At 45.8% G+C, this 12017-nt stretch overlaps 1 protein-coding gene across 5 annotated transcripts in view; it reads right to left on the reverse strand.

The window, feature by feature from the left end:
• Nucleotides 1-282: 282 nt before the first annotated feature.
• The window catches only part of si:dkeyp-72e1.9 (syntaxin-binding protein 4), an 80095-nt gene continuing 68360 nt past the window's right edge, over nucleotides 283-12017 (reverse strand). For 4 of the 5 annotated variants that reach the window (XM_076882858.1, XM_014413197.2, XM_076882860.1 and 1 more), the window contains exons 13-21: nucleotides 10687-10783; nucleotides 8609-8736; nucleotides 8134-8226; nucleotides 5086-5151; nucleotides 4507-4698; nucleotides 4106-4222; nucleotides 2387-2433; nucleotides 2162-2289; nucleotides 283-1268 (exon numbers count right to left, since the gene is read on the reverse strand). In XM_076882858.1, coding sequence (XP_076738973.1) covers nucleotides 1213-1268; nucleotides 2162-2289; nucleotides 2387-2433; nucleotides 4106-4222; nucleotides 4507-4698; nucleotides 5086-5151; nucleotides 8134-8226; nucleotides 8609-8736; nucleotides 10687-10783 — 924 coding nt within the window. In that variant the 3' untranslated portion in view covers nucleotides 283-1212. The remainder of the gene's footprint in view (nucleotides 1269-2161; nucleotides 2290-2386; nucleotides 2434-4105; nucleotides 4223-4506; nucleotides 4699-5085; nucleotides 5152-8133; nucleotides 8227-8608; nucleotides 8737-10686; nucleotides 10784-12017) is intronic. The other variant, XM_076882859.1, reaches the window with a different exon arrangement.

The raw sequence follows: 12017 nt of genomic DNA on the forward strand, positions 1-12017 counted from the left end.
TCCCAGGGGTAACTCATCAATATAACTAGAAATGCCTGCAGGAGGAGCCAGAGATCAAGACAGCCCCCTCATTTGCAACCACGATTTCCACACATGACCCTAGAACGTCACGTCATTAGTCAGTATCCGCTTCCTGAACACCCTCGTGCACAAACTGTGAGCAGCTCTGGTTTCCTGCTTTTTGAGGGGCTTCTGTGGGAAGCAGTTGTGGTGAAATCGCCCCCTGTGAGCAGCACTGTTTGCTGGATGCTGAACAAAAGTCGAACTCGACACCAGTCCGGTCATCAGTTATTCCTTTAATATAAAACAGTAACAGAAAGAATGAGGCCACACCAAAGATGCAATCTGGTTGAAGGACATGTCATTATTGTCACTGCAGTTGTAGATGTCTGTAGAAATCAAATCTATGTTCAACATGTAGCCTAAGACTGAGGTCTGCCTACACAGAATACCAAACACAGTTTTACACAGCTGGAGCTACGGCAACAGGTACACTACTCCTGAACGCAGGAGACACAGCAACATGAACCAGGCAATGAGATGAAGATGATCCACGCTGCACCTTCAAACCTTCATTTCTTGTCTTCCATGACAGTGTGAGTAAGGGCGCGAGGGAAGGAAGCATGGCAGATGTTGTGTTAGAGCAGACGAGCTAATTTGTCATGGAGTTTCTGACACAGGGGGACACGCTGTACACATCAGCTTTCCAAGTAACAAGTCCTCCTTTTACGGAGTGGAGATGAGTTTGTGTTTGTGAGGATAGAAAAGAGGTTGGCAAGAGTATTAACAAGGTTTACAGCAGTGACACTGTGGGAGTGTGTGGAGGACTTGGTCATGCAGCTCCACCTGTACCACCTGCTGTAAGAGTAACACACTAGAGAATTGCAGCAGCACTTCTCACAGAGACTTCAGTACATGTGATGTGCTGCTGACAGGATGAGACCGAATCAGCAGATCCCACTGCTGAGCCCTGTGAGGAGCGTTTGGAGTAACTGGAGGGAATACACTAATTTCATGTGCACAAACAGGCTTTGGCATTAAAACGTGGTCAGTCTGTCCCAGTGAGGGTTTAACTGTCGCTGTCGTCGTGTCCTGTCGTAGGATGGTGTGTTTGCTGCGGACTGTGGTGAAGTGCATGGCGAGGTCAGCTGCTCGTTGGGGGTCCTCTGCCCGGCCCAGGTCTGGACTCAGTCCTCTTTGGCTTGGTGCTGTTCACACATGGTGAGGACTGACATCTGGAGCTGAAGCTGCATCTGCACTCACCGGTTCTGTAGAAGAGGTGGACAGAAAGACTTGAGTCTATAGCAGTATGGTAATAGGAGGCAGTGGTGCCTGCTGCGAGCGGGAAAGACAACCCTTTGGATAAAGCAAACACAAATAGAGGTAGGGAAAATACCAGGTCTTTGTTTCAGCTGTGAGCAGTGAGGGCAGCAGCTAGTGGCTCACACTGTCACTGCAGGTCTGAATCACAAGCTGTTGCTTCCCTTTGACCCGTGCTGCGATGCTTCTGTCACAGGTAAGCCTCAAAGCCGTGTTTTTGAAAACTTACACACAAAGTAACTCATTTGAAACAGTGTTGCTTTGGTCACAGCTTGGATTTCAATCTCAGCTGTATTTAAAAAGAACTGAACATGAAGCCAGAACAGTTTCAGCTTCTAAAGAAACAGCTTTTAATCATCGTCACCACTTTATGTCCTGGGACCCTGCTTTCTCTACCTTTGTGAAAAAGGAACTTCAGCGGATCGGCCTGATGAGTAAGGATGAGATATTATCCATGTTTCATTGCTCCACTTCAGATCTGCTGCAGAACGATGGACAGCAGTGGTTGCACACTGGCTGCTTTAATATATCACTGCCTTGAGGCTGCAGGTTACATCCACGTCTGTTATACTGTATGAGGTGAAGCGTGTGGAGTAATTTGGCACTAAAGACTTTGTATATATATTTTATACTGACGCCATTATAGCAGAGTTCTTGCTAAAGGATGGCTCATAATTAGTTCATCAATTCTTAAGCCGTGGCAAAAGAAAACTAATTTTCATCACATTATCTGAAAGTGTTTGCAGTTTGAACCTTTGTCCTTCCTTCCAAACATGGTGTTTCCACGTACTGTATGCACACAGTGTTCAGGCTTTTTATTCTGGGTTAGTGAGCTCTGTACCTTTATCAGTTGTGAGAGTACACACCCCCTCCACCAGCTCTTTGGCTTCCACAGCCAGCTGGAAGGCTGGGTCAGGAATTGGTGATGGGATGTCGGGGCTTTCCGTGGCAGGAGATGACCTGTTACTCCTGATATAGACAGACACACAAGCAGAAGGACAGTTGGAGCAGGAACTCGACTGCAAAGCTGTAAGGCGCTTGTAAGGTGAAGGTCGCGCTCTCTTACCCCCCTTCTCCAAATAGGCTGGGCGTGGTCAGCACTTTGTGGACGTTCTGTAAAGAGAGATAATGTGACAGCTGTAAGGCCGAGCGCTGGCAGCAGTAACACACACCGGGTCTCTCTGTGCTGTCAGGATGAAGCGAACCAGAGAGAAGAGCTTGATTGCTGGACCTCGTCAGTTATTAGTGTTATCAGCCACAGGCTGCACCTTCCCCTCGTTGTGTTTTTCAAACTGGTTTCTATGCTGATGGCTTTGTGCACACCCCTGTGTCTGACTGGTTCCTGCACCTTGCATCCTTCCACCATCACTGACGGCACCGATGGATATGAGGAAACATCCACCCACAGCCAATTCTCCTAGGACAGATGTTGGTGGAACAGCCTGTGCAGCAGCTGGTTTATGGCTGTGGACAGAGCTGTAGCACACTTCCATCACTGGGGGCAGACTGACTCCATCAGCTTATTTTCCCGTCACTAGATTTAAAGACCAGATCTGGAAATCTCAGAGCTGCACATGCAGCCTCCACATCATCTGCCGCACACCATGGAAGGAAACGCTCAAGCCTTTGGTCAAATAATGCAACAGTTATGTACAGCTCTATGCATTTTCCTACTTCATCTAATAAATCTACAGGTTCGCTTAAATAGTCTTAACTGCAAAATAAACCATCACATGCATAGTGGCTGACATGGGTCCCATAATGTGTTTTTCTCTGACATTTACACTTGAATGTTGTCCTGGGGGAAACACTGAGCTGTTAATAAGTTTGAATGACGACATCATTTCTGTACTGGCACTCAGTTACTAATAGCATTTTTGCCAAACAACCTTCAGTCTGTATGTGTGTGTGTCTGCAGGGAAGACCAGGAAATACAAACAGGTGGCGAGCACATCACTCTTGTTGATTAACCACAACTAAAGGGAAAGATGGCACAAACTGCATCCTTATTATCACGGAAGCTAACGTGTGTGTTTGTTTGACAATCAGAAGAACCGACGTCTGAGACCATTCTGCAGTTTTGTGTGGATGCTCAGTTATTGATCGTCTTCCCCCTAACGTGGGATATTTAACAGCTTCAGCACATTAGCAAAGAAAGGCTTTGATGGAGAGGGGACGTCAGCTCCCCTCTCCATCAAAGTGTGTGCATCTCTTATAACAAGTTGTTGGAAAAATAACCAGCGAGAATGTGGTGATTACACTGTCACCTGCTTCAGTGACTACAGTTGTGTAGCGAGCTGTTTTGCTGCTTCACCACCTTCACTTTTCAACGATATTGAATCTCTTTGTAGATGCTGACAGTTAACCACGTCACGCAGCGCTCAAGCCTTTCATTCAGCTGTTTCAGTTTTTATTCATATATTTTTATGCACTTTTTCCTGAACCTGTTAAAAGCTTCTATTTTAGAGATACACAGTCTTCAGCTTTGATAACTGAGTTCTTATCAATCAGTATAAGATTATATTCCCCACATTAACACTCTGTAGAATTTGTATTTTTATTAATACTTAAGGCTGAATTGAGTGTGTTGTGCAAAACAACTGTAGAAAGCTATGATAACACTTTGAGAAGAAGAAGCAATGTTAACAGCTTCGGATCGCTGTCCTGTCCCAGTTCGGACCGAGGTTTAGCTGTGAGACCAATACAACACTCTGGTATACAGAGTGGACTCAGTCTGCTTCCTGCCTGTTCACAGCTCTGTGTGCATCCAAAGGAACACCAGTACCTGAGCAAAGCCTAGCAGTTTCTTGTTGGAGATCTCCAGAGTTTTCCTGCTCAGCTCGGACTTCTTCAGCTGGCAGTCGATAGTCGTCAGCCTCCTCTTCAGCTCGCCCACCTCCTCCTGACAAACACACCAACACACTCAGCTTGTGTACGTGTGTCACGTAGACAACTCTTTGGGTGCATGAGTGCATCATGTATCACTATACAGTACAATGACCTTTGACCTAATGCCTGAACATATTGGATGTGTAAGATGTAGAGTACTGTGAAGATGCATTTAAAAATACAGACAGATGTTCAGACAGATGTTTCCCCAAATTTCAAGGCTGAAATGAGGTTTTCTTGCTCTCCTGTCAGTGGCCCTGAACAAGGCTGTGGGCCACGACTCTGACATCATTGTACCTGCATGGACTCTGCTCCCCGTCTTTGCTTCTTGGTGGCCAGCTGGCTCTTCAGGTCTCTGATCTCAGCCTCCAGCAGCTGGATGACTTCTTCATAGTCCTGCTCAGCACTGCCGGCCTGCCGATGCACCGCCTCAGACGCCTGCAGACGACTCTTCAGGCGAGTGTTCTCCTCTACAGTCAGACAGGCTTTCTAGGAGAAATGACAGAAGGATTCACTCGCTGCCTTCAGTCTTCGTCCATGTTTTCAGATGATTCAGCTGCCAGTGAGACGTATTTTACATTGCTAAATACAACAGGATGATCATATGAATATGTTATTAGCTATTTCATTTTACCAGCTGAGAAATCTTTACATTCTCATACTTAAACTGTCCTACGACATCGAGAAGCTGCACAACAACACCATTTCTAATCATTCATCAACTAAAAAACAGCCGGCATTATCAGCAGACTCAGTTTGATTAGTTTCACTACAAAAATAATTTCCATTCAACTTTGACCCCACGCTCATATCCCACAGTTATAAAGATGTAACTTGAGACTGCGCGTCTCCACAGGCTGCAGGCTGGCCTCTGACCTCTGAGGTCTTCTGCAACTCCTCCTCGAGGGTTTTCTTGCTGTGTTCCATGTCCTTCAGCATCACCTGCCAAGAGAGGCAGCAGATGAAGTGGCAGCTTCCTGTATGACTGTTAAAGACCCCACCTTTCCATTCAGAGGACAGACACACAACTGTGAGGAGAAAAAGCAGCTAAATCTTGGTGAGGTTGGGACGTTGGGCTTCGTCTGTGGTTTTCCCACTGAGTGTGTGTTTGTTGGCTAAGTGTGGAAACAGGATTGTATGTGTTTAGTTTTAGACTGCAAAACGTATTCTCACTACTTCACTTGGTAGCCAAAGAAATGCCACCAAAACGCCCGCTCCAGCCCTAGTCTATGATCCAAAGAGATGACTGAGACTAAGAGTGTAAATGTGCCTATTAAACCATATTTCTGGGCACTGTTGAAGGAAGCAGGTTTAGCTAGCCATGCCGAGTCAACTCTGAGACGAGGAAAACTCGTGTTTCCTGAACTTTCCTCCGACTCCTCCCATCCTGTTTATTCTCCAAAGTGGCTGTCAGAGCACGGAGCGAATTCAACTGCAGATTTTTAGAAACAGTTAACCTGAGTGCTTTTACAGTCATTCTGTCATCAGTATATAAGAACAACGACAGTAATTATGTCACTCATTTATTATCAGCTCAGAATAAAATCCATTTTTTCCATCGTTCTAACTCTGTGACTAATGCAGCTGAAATGCTAGTGCCAGTTCTGTTACATTATACAAGCTTGCATTTACACTGCTATGCTGATGACACCCAGCTCTATCTGTGCATGAAGCCAGATAACACACACCAATTAGTTAAACTGCAGGAATGTCTTAAAGACATAAAGACCTGGATGGCCGCTAACTTTCTGCTTCTTAATCCAGATCAAACTGAGGTTATTGTACTCGGCCCTGAAAAGCTTAGAAATATGGTATTATTTGACTGTTGGAGTTTTATATTATTGTAGGGTACATCCTCTATAGTGAAATTAACAAAGTTTTACAGTTTACATCATATATAGTTAATCTCTGTAATATTCTGAATATTTAAGGAGCTTGGAAAGAAAAGCGTCTGGACTTCTGTAAGTTGCTTGAAGACGTTTCACCTCTCATCCGAGAAGCTTCTTCAGTTCTAAGGTCAAATGGTGGAGAGTCCCAGATATAAACCTAGTGGGAGTTTCCCCCCACAGAGGGACAAAGGACCCCCTGATGATCCTCTAATCGCCTGAGCCAAAGTGTGAAACTGGGTGTGGGTCCCAATCAGCCAGAGTTTCGGGTGAGTTCATTGTGAAACCTGGCCCCACCTTATCATGTGAATTCCTGAGGTCAGATGGCCCAGGATGTGAGTGGGCGTTAAGGCGTCTGGGAAGGGATCTCAAAACTGGATTATAGATGGCAGACAGTTGGTGTCGTAAACCCCGCCTCTGTTCAAAGATGGTCGCTCACAGTGGACATAGATGCTTCTTTCACTCCTCTTTCAAACCATCTGTCCTCTCTGTCCAAAATGTGAACATTGGCATCCTCGAAAGAGTGACCTTTGACCTTTAGATGCAGATGGATGCTGAGTCTTGTCCTGTGGAGGTGGCTCTTCTGTGTTGTGCCATGCGCTTGTGAAGTGGTTGTTTGGTCTCTCCGATGTAGAGGTCTGAGCATTCCTCACTGCACTGTACAGCATACACCACATTGTTAAGTTTGTGTTTTGGCGTTTTGTCTTTCGGGTGAACCAGTTTCTGTCTGAGTGTGTTGCTGGGTCTGAAATGCACTGGGATGTCGTGCTTGGAGAAAACTCTCCTGAGTTTCTCTGATACACCGGCTACATAGGGGATGACAATGTTGTTGCGTCTGTCCTTCTTATCCTCCCTCGCTGGTGTCTGGTCTTCTTTTCTGTGCCTCTTTGCTGACTTTAAGAACGCCCATTTAGGATAGCCGCACGTTTTGAGTGCTTCCTTTACATGTGTGTGTTCCTTCTTTTTCCCTTCAGGCTTAGAGGGAACATGTTCTGCCCGGTGGTGTAGGGTCCTGATTACTCCAAGTTTGTGTTCCAGAGGGTGATGGGAGTCAAAGAGGAGGTACTGGTCCGTGTGTGTGGGCTTCCGGTAAACTTCGATGTTGAGGTTGCCGTTCTCTTCAATGTGCACAGCGCAGTCCAGGAAAGGCAAACAGTCGTCCTTTGTGTCTTCCCTGATGAACTTTCTGTTTTTATCCACAGCGTTAATGTGCGCAGTGAAGGATTCCACTTCTTGTGTCTTGATTTTGACCCAGGTGTCGTCCACATATCTGTACCAGTGGCTGGGTACTCTTCCTTTGAAAGAGCCGAGAGCCTTCCTTTCCACTTCCTCCATGTAAAGGTTGCTGCAATAGGTGACACGGGGGAGCCCATGGCACAGCCATGTTTTTGTCTGTAGAAGCCCTCGTTGTACTTGAAATATGTAGTGGTGAGGCAGAGGTCTAACAGTGTGCAGGTCTGATCGGGGTGAAGCTGGTCCTGTCCTCCAAGGAGCTGTAATGTGCAGCCATAATAAACAGGAGCACTGAGAGCGCACTCAGCCACGACACCACTGGAGTTAAAATGTTTGTTACAGCTCTGTGCCAGAAAACCACCAGGACAATGCAGCAATCGTCTGTGCTCTTACTCACAGTGATACATTTCACTGTAAATTTGAATCATTTTGTCACCATTTTATCGATACACGGCGACACGTGTAGGTGCCGATCATGGGCATCATTTTATGTGAGTGTGCTCAGAGTGTGACGCCCAGTTTAACAGAGACAGCTCCTGACCATCATCATGATACTCATCATCTCTAACTGGGGCTTCGGGTTTGTCGAGCCAGCTAAGGTAAATTAGCCTGAGTGTGTTGGACTTCATTCTTAGTAAAGACCACAGGACAGATACGAAACAAGACAGTAGACATAATAAAAGACACTGTGGGACAGAGGGAGACACAGTCAAAGAAAAGTAAAAGTAAAGATACTAAGAGAAAACATAACAGCTGGAAGTCCTCACCACTGACCAAAGAGGGACAAACAAAGGTGTGTTTTCACCTTGAGCTGTTTCATCTGCGTCTGCAGCTGCTTCACCTCAGTCTGAAACTGCTCCATCTCCTCACTGCTGTAGCTGCACTCTGATTCATATGTCTGCACACACACACACACACACACACACACACACACACACACACACACACACACACACACACACACACACACACACACACACACAGTTAGCCCTTCATTTCTGGGTGGAAATTTTAAAATATTAGATTAATTGTGACTGGAGTTTGTTTTAAAGCTTAGATTTTATGCTATTTATGCCTTTTTTGCTGCTCTTTTTTAAAAGTCATTCTTTTAAACTGTATTTATTCTTTTTAAACTGTATTGCTTCTTGCACTGTAGAGGCTGGTGAGAAACAGTATTTGGTTTCAGGCTGGGTAACATCATACAATAAACTTCTTGAGTCTTAATTAATTACAGAGTCTGCTGTTTTGTGTCTATATGAGCGGCTGTGAGAGCTGCTTACAGGTGAGTGGAAGGCTGAGGTATCCATCAGACTAGCTGCTTCATGGTAGGAGAATGTGAAGGGACCCGTCTCCAAGCCCAGCTCCTCCAGGTTCTCCTGGAAGATGTTCCGGGTTGCCTCCACAAAGTCTGAGCCATCACACCAAAACAGATGGGATTCATTGTTTTAACAGAAAAACAAGGAAAAGCAAACAATCAGGGTCATGTGTACACACACACACACACACACACACACACACACACACACACACACACACACACACGTCCTTCTGGGGACATCTCATTGACATAATGCTAGCTGCTTACCCTAACCATCAATGAATGCCTGACCCTGACCCTGACCCTACCCATAACCTCATTGTAACCCTGAAACTGAAACCACATTTTGAGCCTTCAGCACTGTGGGGACTGGCATTTGGGTCCCCATAAAGAGAGACACACACAGACACACACACCTTACTGTATATGGAATTATAGACTGGCTCCAACAGCGTTACAGGCTCTGGACCCTTTCACGTCTGTCACATGGCTCAGGGTGAACCTGCACTCATCTGTTAAAACCACGGAACACCAGTGGTGGACCTGCCACTCCTGGTATTTTGTGAATAAATGCCAGTTGGGCTCCATGGTACCGTACAGTGTGCACAGCACCCACTAGAGGACATCCAGCCCTCTGACCACTCTCCTTAGGATGCATTCACACCAGCGGCCTGCTGCAGGTTATTTTGTAGCTCTGACAGTTCCTCCTTGCACGAAGGAGCAGATGCTGGTCTAGCTCATGGCTTATGCATGTCCAGCTCTCCTCGAGTAATCTCCTGTCTCCTGGAAGCTCCTCCATGCTCTTAAGAAACGTTCTGGAAACAGCACATATTGATGTGCCATCTTGGCGTATCCCCTCATGCTACCAGTAGTAACACTGAGTCTAGCCTAATGCGACACTAGTGAAAAAACAGTCAGAAAAGATGAGGAGAGAAAAATGTCAGCGACCTTCATCTGTAAAGTCACTACTGTCGCCCCTCTAGTGGACCTGTTGTTAATGTCAACGATACCAAAGCAGCTCAAACTGATGAACAACTGCAACATCCCAAAGGTTAAACTGTTGATGCTATACTCTGATTAAAAAGTGTTCCTTTACATTTTGGGATTAGTGTGTGTCACAAAAGCATAAAAGAAAAGCACTGACAACAACAGCGAGCCCAAATATCCAAAGACCCTCCGCTGGGTCAACGCTCCAGAAGCCAGACACGGCAGAAACACATTTATGCACTTTCTGCATCTTCTCTTTGACTGTACAGGACAGACACTGCACTGCTATGACGTGGCTGCATAGCTTTAGTCAGGGGTATTTCTGAGGTATAGCTCAGCAGTGTGCATCAGTGTGCATCTGAATATCACCTGCGGCAGTTACTACAGTTGTGTGGCGAGGTTAAAAAGCTTCTTTGTCACACTGAAAACTGACTTTAGGTGTAACATACATCTTTAAGCCATTACTTTGTCGTACGCTCCTCAGCATCACAGAGTTACATGAAAAGGCAACAGACCTGATCTGTTCTTCGAGACGCTGAACAACCTGCCTGCCAGGTGACTCATCACTGCAGCATTCATGTTCCTCAGCTCACCTATAGGACCCTACACACTCAAACTGTGCGGCTGTCATCAGCATTACAGCAACTGCTTTGTCACAGAAAAGCATCCTGGAAGCTTGGTGGCATGGAGGCATGTGTCAGGATGGGATCTCATGTTTGACCTGCAGTCTAAAGACTAAGCTGCCTGTACAGTTTAATATCATGCACACCCTTTATCATCCAGTCCTTTCTGTCAGTGAGCATTAACAGGTACACGCAGGTGAATTTAGCCCTACGATGTAAACGCTGGCCCTCCAAACGACTGGAAACATGTAGTCACAGCTGGTTACACAATCTGACATTTTACACAAGTGACACAACCAATAAGAAACATGCTGCTGTCACATGATTTGACAGGACCTCAGCACAGATCTTCCACCCAACAGCTGACACGACTACAAATGTGTGCGGCTCATATCAGTGAGTGTACGTGTGCTGCTTGCATGCACGTCACCTCCATAGGCCACGGTGCCTTGTGGGTCTGTGGTCAGACTCTGTCGCAGCTGCTTCTTCTTCTCTTCTGTGACATCCAAACCAAGGAAGGACAAGGCCTAAGAGAGACAGGAGCATGAAGCATGAAGCATTGTATGCTGTCATCAAACTGCACTCTGCATATCACACTTTGTTCTCCAAGTAAAATTATACTTCATTACAAATATTAGCCTAAAGTTACTTCACAAAGCATCTGCAAAGAGGACGCTTGTCTAGGAGACATACTGATACACCTGAGCTACCAGGACAGGATGCAGTAGAAGAAAGTACAAAAACTGCCTACATACACTTTGAGTAATGTGTTTTTCATAAATCGATTATAGAGTTCTTTAATTAGCAAATTCACCGCAGTCATAAAGCAGACACTGCTCTGTTCAACACGTGTGTAATTCCTTTGTTTTCAATAGAGTTTTGTACACTGCCTGTTCGTTTTCCTTTGCAGAGCCAACAAATCAGGACAGAATGTTGCCAGTGTTTAAACTCACTGTGTCTCTAATCCCTGGATCAACATGCCCAAGCAAAATGTTGGCAACATTAAAATCAACCTAAATAACAGTAACAACTGTACAAAGAGAGAGTCGTAAAGCTGAAGGGACAGAGTCTGCTGACAGGGTAAAAATAATCCACATGCAATGGAGCAGGCAGGGCAGGCCTGTAAGAGGGAGATTAATAACTGGATGCATAAAGATGATGGGCTGGGAGTACTGGGATACTGTGGGTCCAATCTGAAGTCAAATCTGGGTTCGGGCTGAGGCCAGTTTCTATTAGTTTCTGATGACTGAAAGTGATGAGTGCACTGCAGGAAGAAGCAGTGAAAAGGCGAAATAACATAGGAAAAGGTGCAGAGTGGGTGGGAGCTATACTGAGTAATACCAAAATCAGGAAGAGAATGAAGCTCACTGAGAGAGCAACTGCAGAAGATGAGAAAGGTGACGCCGTGGTTAACGGTGGTCCCTGTGGTAATCGGAGCACTTGGAACAGTGACTCTTAAACTAGGCGAGTGGCTCCAGCAGATCCAGGAACGACATCTCTGCAGGGAGGAGCGCAGACTCTCAGGCCTTTGGTAGAGGGCCCAAGCATGAAGGATAAAGAGCACCCAGAGGGCAAGTGGGGGACATTAGTGCACACTAATCCATCCAAATCATCCATTATCCAGGTGCTCCGATCACTTCCATGGCCCAGGTGTGTACAATCCCGGGTCGCTCTCAGGAGCTCAGTGAATCCCAGCGTGCTTCCATGATAGGATGCTGTCTGCAATCATTTCCTCACTACTAAATATTCCACAATCAACTC

The sequence above is a fragment of the Maylandia zebra genome, linkage group LG4 (assembly GCF_041146795.1).
Source record: "Maylandia zebra isolate NMK-2024a linkage group LG4, Mzebra_GT3a, whole genome shotgun sequence".
Lineage (NCBI taxonomy): Eukaryota > Metazoa > Chordata > Actinopteri > Cichliformes > Cichlidae > Maylandia > Maylandia zebra.